The sequence below is a fragment of the Alligator sinensis genome, unplaced genomic scaffold, assembly GCF_000455745.1.
Source record: "Alligator sinensis unplaced genomic scaffold, ASM45574v1 scaffold413_1, whole genome shotgun sequence".
Classification (NCBI taxonomy): domain Eukaryota; kingdom Metazoa; phylum Chordata; order Crocodylia; family Alligatoridae; genus Alligator; species Alligator sinensis.
This window is the reverse complement of record NW_005842308.1, coordinates 1360316-1370454: the sequence shown is the minus strand read 5'-3', so window position 1 is coordinate 1370454 and position 10139 is coordinate 1360316. Positions and strand designations below refer to the sequence as shown.

At 43.2% G+C, this 10139-nt stretch overlaps 1 protein-coding gene across 4 annotated transcripts in view; it reads right to left on the bottom strand.

Annotated features, from left to right (window-relative positions):
- Positions 1-8896: 8896 nt before the first annotated feature.
- The window catches only part of ALG5 (ALG5, dolichyl-phosphate beta-glucosyltransferase), a 46610-nt gene continuing 45367 nt past the window's right edge, over positions 8897-10139 (bottom strand). For all 4 annotated transcript variants that reach the window (XM_025209787.1, XM_025209788.1, XM_025209790.1 and 1 more), the window contains one exon: positions 8897-9895. In XM_025209787.1, coding sequence (XP_025065572.1) covers positions 9783-9895 — 113 coding nt within the window. In that variant the 3' untranslated portion in view covers positions 8897-9782. The remainder of the gene's footprint in view (positions 9896-10139) is intronic.

Sequence of the window (10139 nt, the reverse complement as noted above, 5' to 3'; positions counted from 1 at the left end):
GTGGGACTACTTTTCCCATCAGAAAATCTGTCTTGAAGGCTTCCAGAATGGCTTAATGCTTTCTGAAGGTGTTGATGGAACTCCAGGTGACTGCCTTGCAGATATTACTCATGGGGGTGCTACACTGCAATGCTACCGAAGTAGCCTGTGTGTTGGTAAAATATCCTTGTCAATGGTGGCAGATCGACCTTAGCACTCTCATACTAAGTTTTATATCTTGAGATCCAGTTTGACCACACCTGGTCAGGGAACCCAGAGCCCATTAATACAAAGAGCTGTATTCCTTAACAGTTTGGTCCTCTGAAATATGCCAACAGTATCAGCATTTAGCGAGGGGGGCAAAGTCTTTGCTTGTGAAGACCGAGGCTTCAGGAGTTGAAGAACAGGGCGCTAGCAAGTTATTTTGCTGCTTCAAATCAAAATCTGTGACAACCTTGGGTAGAAGCTTTGTGCAAAGCCTTAAAGTCACTTAATCTAAGAAGGAGGCAGTATAAAGGGGACCTGCTATTACAGCACACATTCCAAAATGTTTTTCACTGAAGTAATTACTACCAGAAAGACTGTTTTTATGAAAAGGTGTCAGACAGAGCGGGCTACCATGGGCTCAAAGGATCCTGTCATTACTCATGCTAGTATAATTAAAAATTGGTCCCACTGTGGAACTAGATTTACATGGAAAGTCTTGGGGGGTGGGAGGGGACAGGGATATGGAATCTGAAGGTTGTCAAGTGAGAAAATAACTGCTGATCATTGACTGATGTGCAAAAGGCTGAGACAGATGCCAGGCAAACCTTAACTAAGATGACAAGATCAATGTACTTGAAGTGCAATAGATAAACCAGTATTTCTGGTATGGTAGACCTGTCTGGGTTAATAGTCCTTGCCTGGCACTAAGATAAAAAACTGGTCTGTTTTGCCAGGTAAATAAACTTCGCATAGCCCTTTCTAATCTGAATGAGAATGTCTCTGACCTGGATTGGACATTTTTGCTCTATTTGAGTGGATCATCCAGAATCTAGGCTGACATGCAGGGAATGGACCCCCAGGTGAAGAATCCTTCTTCCCTTCTAGGTTAGCAGGTCTGGAACTAATAGCACTATCCTGGATTCTTTCACTGATAGGAACAGGACAGCCTAGTACCTTGATACACAACATTTCAGACATGTGGGGATTATAAAGAGAAGGGCTTGGGTTCTGCCTCACTCTGTGCAGTGCTCATGGAATTAGAGGCATGGAAGGAACACATACAGTGAGGCCCCTGGACCACCTTATCAGCAATGTACCTGAGAGGTAAGTGGGAATGAACTCCTCTCCAGGGAACAAGGAGGGGCATTTCCTGTCCTGAACAGGTGCCTGGATAGATGGCCCCCATCCTGCAGATATGTCCATGACTACCAAATCTTTGATCTCCCATTCACAATTTATGGAGATGAATGTGTCCAAGCAACCTGCAGTGACATTCTTATGATTTAACAATCATAGCACAGAAAGATTCATTTGTTGACTTAGGCACTAGTGCCATAAGGTGACAGCCTTTCTGCAATGGTGGAGAAGCCTGGTACCATCCTGTATGTTGCTGTAAAATGTTGCAGTGGTGGTGTTTATCACGATTATGGCATGGCAACCTGAAATATGGCAAAGGGAGGCTTTCAGGTTTCCTGTACTGCTCTGAGTGTCAGCATGTTGAAAAATAGTTTCATTTCATACTTAGGCCAGAGCCTCTGAACTTAAAAACCTACTGAATGCACTTCCCAGACCCTCTGAGAGGTGCCATGCCAGCCGTAAGGGAGAGAAAGTGCAGGTGATATGGCCTTGGATGCAATGCCCAGGTCCTTCCACCTCATTCATGAGGAAAGTACTGACTCGGGTACTGTGATTGGAACGTCTAGCAAGTTTCACTCGGGGGTAAAAATTATATGCCGCCAGGCCTGAAGACCCCTGAGATGAAGTCTTGCATGTACTGTCACAAAGGTACAGAATACCCTCTGCTCAGGAAGGGATAAGAAAGTCCCTACTCTCCTCACCAGACAATGACAGTACAAAAATAAGCTCTGTAATTCTATGATTGGAAAGCCATTTTGCAGAAGGCAGGCCTTTGTTGATATGGATCACAGGTAAGCTCAGTGATCTGTGTTAGAACTAAATTTCAGTTCTGATTAACATAAAAACACCACATGGGATCAGACTATAGGACTACTGAGCCCAGTATGTTGTTTTTGCAGTGGCAGAGTTCCACAAGTTAACGACATACTGTGTAATTGACAAGTAGCCATGGGCCCCCTCTAGATGTGCAGGTAAAGGCGTGATGGAATCTCATGCACAATTCACACAATTGCACTTCCTGCCATGCCACACATGCATGGCAGGAGGTGTGATAGTGGGATCACACATCAGATCTTATCATGCCTTACTGCTGGTGCAGGTGAAGCCTGGGATCATGATCTTGGACTTCCCCTGCACCAGCACGGAGCAAGCACCCACAGCTGATGGGGCTCCCAGCTGTGGGGTACACATGCTCCCAAGCCTGACTTTCAGGCTCTCACCTGCCAGGGTGCATGGTGCATTCCCATGGATGGGAGTCCCATCAGCTAATTCGGGCTCCCAGCCATGGGGGCAACCTTGGCCACAAATTCAATTAATGATTGACAGAAACCATCCACAAAGTGTTTTTTTTTGTAGAATACCTTTGTGGCTTATTCCTCATTTTATCACACCTCTAATTGATTGAACATGTGGCCAGGTCACAACCTACAATGTGATTGATTAATCACTTCTTAAGTGTAATGTGTGGGAGGGACCACAGAGAATGGAAAAGGTTCACTGCTCTGAAGATTTTCTAACACTGTTGGCATTGGTGCATCTTAATAACAACTTGTAGAGATCAGGGTAAACTAGAATCCCCTACTTCTGGAGGTGCATTGCAACTACCAAGAGGAGCTTGGTTAGGGTTAGAGTAGTAGAGACACCAAAGAGTAGGACATTGAACTGGTAGTGGTCCTGAACTACCATTAGGAGTAACAGCATTGTAGTAAGAGTTCTGCAAATCAAGAAATGGAATCCAGTCCCTCTGCTGTAATGACAGTACTATTCCCACCAGAGTGGTCATGTTGAACTTGAAGATGAATGTACTGAGATTTAAGTTCAAGATTGGTCTCTGCCCTTCCTTTCTCTTTGGAATTAGGAAGTAACAGCTGTAAAATCCCTTTCCTCTAATATATGAAGGAATTCTTATTGCAAGCAAGGAGTGGGTCTCTCCCCACAGCAGACTGTCACGAGAAAGGACTCTAAAAAAGGATGGGAACAGGGGGCCACTGTGAGTGAGTAGCAACTTGAACTAAATATCCACTAGCTACCACATCTAGGATGCACTCATCTGAAGTAACATGGGCCCATGAAAGGTCAAATTGGGCCAAACACTTCTGGAAGGGCAAGCAACTTGCATCTCTCGACAGTGCCATCAAACATCTTACTGATGGACAGAAGATCTAGGCACACCCCAACTGAAAAACAGCCTGCAGCCTGGAGGTGGGTTTTGTTTGTTGAAACAGATGGAGGAGGGCCCATAGCCCATCTCCTGCATCTGAGCGAGTGCTCTAACCATTCAGCTACTGGAAAAGGAGGGAGGAGAGTAGCTCTTTTTTCCACCTGATCTCTGGATAGTTTCTAAAATCAAGGACTTAGGTGCTTAACCATCTAACTCCAGATGGTGGTTGTGACTCTTGAGTGAAGGGAGGTGGCTCCCTAAGCCTTAGGTGTCTCTGGAGCCCTGGACATACTCCATTATCAACACTACCTATTGTTTATCTTCAACATCAGCTCAACCTGGTCAGAAGTATTTTATGCATGGCTGTAGGAGTCTAGATAGCTAACTCAGGACTCTGGATTTTACTCTGATGCCTTGGTACTTAGGTCCATTTGTGTTTTTAGGTTACAATATAATTATATAATCACATACTTTTTCTTTCCAGACCTCTGCCTTACTGAACGCATAAAATGGTTGATGATAATGTAGTGAGCAGCTATTTAATAGTCTGCTTTATCCCCATCTGTACAATGCGTGGCCTCATGCCTTGTTTACTGCACACTATTCAAACTCTGTTCTCACAACAGAATTATGGATTTCCAGATGGACTCCTCCATGCCACTCGTCACCATATCAGCTACACTTTTATAAACAACAAATTATTTCCACAAATATCATGCAAAATGAGAGGTTATTATCCCCAGTTGACAGATGGAGAATAAATGCAGAGGGATTTTGATCAAACGTCTGCTCTAGCTTTAGATGCACAATTTGAAATACCTATGCCCTGAGTTTACAGAATACTTGGCATTACACAGCATTTGCTATGCTGAAAGCAGATGTGAACACACACAAATTTTGTAACCAGACTCCAGCATCTCAAGCTGGGCATGCATAAACTGAGGAACACAGCCACCACATCTGAAAAATTTTGGGTGAGTGACTTGCCCAGCGTCATGTTGGAACTGTGGCGGACTGGTTCCCCAGGGCATCATTTGATTGCTTTAAATCATGAAGCCATAATCTTTCTTCTTTCAAAAGAAGAAAGAATTCTGTTCATGCTACACTTTGCAACATCTGCAACAAGAGGCAGAGGTCTAAGAGACCAAAAGTTTCAGTTATACAACTCTGACTGACCCCTAGATCAAACCTATGCAGTGAACAAACAGCAATCTTGTGGAAAACAGTGCACACAATCATATAAAGATAATTGTAACAGATGCACATAAAAATGCCAAATTAAGGTTGAAGAGGCAACCTCAGTTCTTGTTTTTTTTTAACTTTTGAGTGAATGACTTTGTAACTTGAACACTGGTCAGACCATTTAGGTTTTGGGGCAAGATTTCATCAGTTTTTAAAAAGGTAAACCTAAAAAACCCCAGTGATTGGCATGAGAATGACACCCACATGGCTCACTATCAGCAGGCTTTAACTTTCAGATGCACTTTATGGACCTCTGCCACTTCAATGGAGGAACTGATAACAGCATCTGGTTTTCATCTGCTGTGTGTACTAGCACTAGAGGGAGATGAGAAACACTTTGCCAGGGGTTTCAAAGAAACCTGTTGCAAGCAGAGCAGTATTGAGATTTCAGAATCTTTGGACCCATTCCAGGCGCTAGAGGAATGTGTCTAGTTCATAGAGTCATAGATTCATAGATGTTAGGGTCGGAAGGGACCTCAATAGATCATCGAGTCCGACCCCCTGTATAGGCAGGAAAGAGCTCCCTTGGGAGCCCGTTCCAGTCCTTGGCCACTCGAACTGTGAAGAAGTTCTTCCTAATGTCCAATCTAAATCTGCTCTCTGCTAGCTTGTGGCCATTATTTCTTGTAACCCCCGGGGCACCTTGGTGAATAAAAACTCACCAATTCCCTTCTGTGCCCCTGTGATGAACTTATAGGCAGCCACAAGGTCGCCTCTCAACCTTCTCTTGCAGAGGCTGAAAAGGTCCAGTTTCTCTAGTCTCTCCTCGTAGGCTTGGTCTGCAAGCCCTTAACGATACGAGTGGCCCTTCTCTGGACCCTCTCCAGGTTATCCGCATCCCTCTTGAAGTGCGGTGCCCAGAATTGCACGCAGTACTCCAACTGCGGTCTGACCAGCACCCGATAGAGGGGAAGTATCACCTCCTTGGACCTATTCGTCATGCATCTGCTGATGCACGATAAAGTGCCATTGGCTTTTCTGATGGCTTCGTCACACTGCCAAAGCCACCATGTTCGTCACCATGTTCATCTTGGAGTCCACTAGGACTCCAAGATCTCTTTCCACTTCCGTGCCACCCCGCAGGTCATTCCCTAGGCTATAGGTGTGCTGGACATTTTTCCTCCCTAGGTGCAGCACTTTGCATTTCTCCTTGTTGAACTGCATTCTGTTGTTTTCTGCCCACTTGTCCAACCTGTCCAGGTCTGCTTGCAGCTGTTCCCTGCCCTCCGGCGTGTCCACTTCTCCACATAGCTTTGTGTCATCCGCAAACTTGGACAGAGTACACTTCACTCCCTCGTCCAAGTCGCTGATGAAGACATTAAAGAGCATCAGTCCAAGGACCGAGCCCTGCGGGACTCCACTGCCCACACCCTTCCAGGTCGAAACCGACCCATCCACCACGACTCTCTGGGTGCGACCCTCTAGCCAATTTGCCACCCACCGCACTGTGTAGTCATCCAAGTCACAGCCTCTTAACTTGTTCACCAGTATGGGGTGGGATACCGTATCGAAGGCCTTCCTGAAGTCTAAGTATACGACATCCACCCCTCCTCCTGTGTCCAGGCGTTTCGTAACCTGGTCATAAAAAGAGACTAGATTGACTTAGACTTAGTTGACTTAGACCACTGATTCTCAACCAGGGCGTCATGGCACCATGGGGACTCTAAAACAATTGAAAACCACTGACTTCAAGTCTGCCTTTTCCCCCAAGCTTGACTTCTTCTACACCATTCCCCTTCAAAATGTTCCTGCCCAAGCTCCATCTTTTCCTTATCTTTGGCTGCTTTTCACAGTCCCAATCTCTCCACTCCCCCACTGCTCCATTTCTGAAATGTCTTCTTCCCTAAGCTCCTTATACAATCTTAGCTATCTTCTCCTTTCTCCTGCTTTTGGTCCCCCCCACCCCTCCGTTGTCAGACAGTTCAAGTCTCCTCCATTCTCCCCAGCACCTCATGCAACCTCAGTGCCTTCAGTGTCTCTGCTTCTGTCGCAAGCCCCCATCTGGCTTCCAGTTCAAGACTCTTCCTTTCCCTGATAGGTCTTAAATTTTTCCTCCTTTCCCTCCAGTCCTAACCTATTTCTTTCCTTCCCTCAGCCTGGTTTTTATCCTCTAAATATTGATATTAATACCATATTTGCTTGAGTACAAGATCACCCTGATTATAAGATGACCCCCTAATAATTAGATTAAAACCAGGCGCTTTTGTCATGAGCCATGGGATCCTCCAAAAATGTATATGCAGGTAAAGTGCACAGCACCCTCACCTGGCTTCACCTCATGGAGGGTGGAATTACACTAAACATATGTAAAAAGCTGAGAGAGGGGACAGAGCAATACTGGGTAAATTGCTTGGGGTCCCGTTTGGTGATATCTACTAGACATTTAAGGCTGGTGAAGAAACAGGAATCACTGGAAATGGGAAAGAAAGGCACAGCTCACTGTGGGAGTGAAGAGGAAATAAAAATATATTCAATGTAGTAGCTCACCATGACATTAAAAAGAGTCAGCAATGTGGGGGACTGCGTTTAATGGGCAGTATACTTAATGGGCACTACACACCATGTATTTTATTCAGATAGGCTGCATGCATGGGAACGGGTACAGTTACTGTAATGGGTGTGTGGTTTTATTAAGGTGGTTTGGAAAAGAAAAGGTGCAATGAAAGTCTATGATAGAGCATGCATATATACCTAAATATATGTGGGAAGAGAGAGATTTTAATTAAAAAAAAAAAAAAGGCTGTACTAACCTATCTTAGCTTGCTCCTGTGGCTATTGGCTAAGGGTAAGTGAGACTTGGGGGCATCCAAACCCCAAATCATCCAGGCTTCAGCCTGCATGTATGATGCCTGCCAATAGATTTGGGAGTATATGAAGCCTCAGGCTGAAAAGTCTGGGGTGGAGGATACTTGCTGATTGTAGTGCCACATACGGTGTTTGAATGATTGAGTTTTATCCAGTCGAGACAATTTGGAACTGATTTGGCTAATTTGCCCTTGAATACAAAAAAATTAGGTTCCCATCAGTATCTCTGCCTTTTGGCTAAGATCATTTTTGGCATGAAGGGGAAGATGTCAGGGCTGGTTCTGGCCCTCCTGGTGCTGGCCTGGTATTGCAGTACCTCTAGACCCAGCGTAGGGAACACCGACGCATTTTTTTAAGGACCAAAAAGGTTCCCATCAGCATTTTTGACATCAGGGAAGGGTGTTGGAGCTTGCTCTGGCCTCTCTGGGTGTCAGTCTAGTATTGCAAGTACTTCCAGGCCCGGTGCTTGTTCTCTCCTGGGGGAACACCTGCCTGGGTTTTTTTTTGTTTGCTTTTTAAAGGCCACACAAAAAAGGATGCCATCAACATGTGGGCCACATGCTTTACAGTCATGCTCAGTATTGGTTGCATTTAATCAACTTCATAGTTGGTTTCCATTACTGAGCACATGCTGCTTTTGGCAACACTTTAATGGTAAACAATGTTTTTAATGAGGTTTCCTTATATGCAAATGTAAGATGAGGGGCTTTCCTCCCCATGCTGATGGGAGAAAAAAACCCCTCATCTTGTATTTGAGCAAATATGGTATTAGCAATCAGATATTGTCCTTCTCTATGCTGCCTGCAGATCACTGGAAACATGAGATGCAGACTTCCTGCTCCCACTTCTAGCACTCAGCCTTTAGCTATAAATCAGGAAATGCTCACCTGCTCTGGGGGAATGGCATGCACACGGTTCAGCTGCATCCTTTCACGACTTAGTAACAGGTAGGCAATGATACCAGTGCTACCTACAACAGTCACTTACCAGAACCAAGCAGCTACTTCTGTATTCCAATTACTGCAACAACCAGTTACATCATGTTTTTCCAGAAGTGCCAGAGATGCACAGAATACCAAAGAACATGAAGACTCCAAAGTAAAACTGAATGCATTTATTAAGAATTCATTTAATTTCTGCTTCACCGTACAGAAAACTGAGGTAACTCTAACAGAAACAGAACCACCAAATAGTATAACACTTTATAAAGGGAGAAAAGACAGAGTATAGCTTAAAAATAGTTGTGGGTATAATTATGTACTCCCATTTTCTTTGCTTTAAACAAGTTTATGCTCAATAGATTTTTCCAAAGTAGAGAAATTACTACAATTTTCAAATGAATGTGTTTGGCAGCTCCACTTTAAAGTTATGTTCCAAGAGAGGTTAAGGCATTTTATCAGTAGAAAACCTACCTCTAAAAGGTCTTTATAAACCTAGTTGGAAATTCATAACAAAAAGGTGACCACACAATGTACAGTCCTCTCTAACCCTAGATATCATTCTTTTACACCCAAAACTACTTTTCCCTATCCTTGCTACCACAGGTGAAAGTTTCAGTACTCACAGTATCTGTCTGAAAGGACAAATCAAATGAATGAGACAACATTTTAAAATGAATCATGCTTTCTTTTGGGACTTCTACAGTCAGTGGAGACAATATGAACTAAGAGCTCGGACAAACTATTTATATTGCAGACAAGAACAACTGGAATGTCAGAAGGTTGCCAATAGTTTTTGAAACTGCTTTAAGCACATTACTTTTATAGTAGCAACCATGATTAAACTAAATACATATAATATCATTCTTATCTGTTCCCAGTTGGCACTCATCTATGTATTTTCAGCTACAACAGAAATATTTGGCTTTGGTCATCCAAAACAGACATGATAGTACATTGCACTTCATAGGATATGGTCCTTTCAATGTGTGTGCAATTCCATTGCAGTAATAGGAATTCTACATGTACAATGAGATGATTGTCTCTTTATTTGGGTGAGTTAACATAAGAAATTTAAAGCTGCTAATAAAAGGCAACTGATGCCAAGATGCAAAAACTCTTCTTTTTGAAGACGTCCTTTCTTTCAGAACAGCTCAGAAACTTGCTAGTGTTGGCAATGTTATAAAATATTATAAAAATGCAGTACATAAGAGCAATGAAGAGTTACCTCAGCTTTCCTCAACATTTCACTTCATTGAAACCACTTTCACGTTCCATTACGCATTATAATGCATTTGGAGAATGTATATAACTTAATTATATTTCCTTGTTTCAAGCTGCCAGGCACCAGTCAAATATCGTAGTCGTATAAAAAGAAGATCCCTGCCCATCTGCAGCCAGCTCCAAAAGGGAACCAGCTTAGAACCTATGATAAATGAAAGAGAAAAATCAGAGACACAATAATAATAGTAAAAAGCATAAAAGTTAGCACTGACAACATAGCATTGAAATAGTTGTGACCATTCTCAGCTTATTCAGTATGATTTAGATCTTAGTTTCAATAAAAAAACTTTAGTGGAAAAATTAGTGCTTCATTATATTTAATTTATATTTGCAATTATAGCAAGAGCAGGGCACAATTTTAGGTCAGAAATAGCAGAGTAACTCAA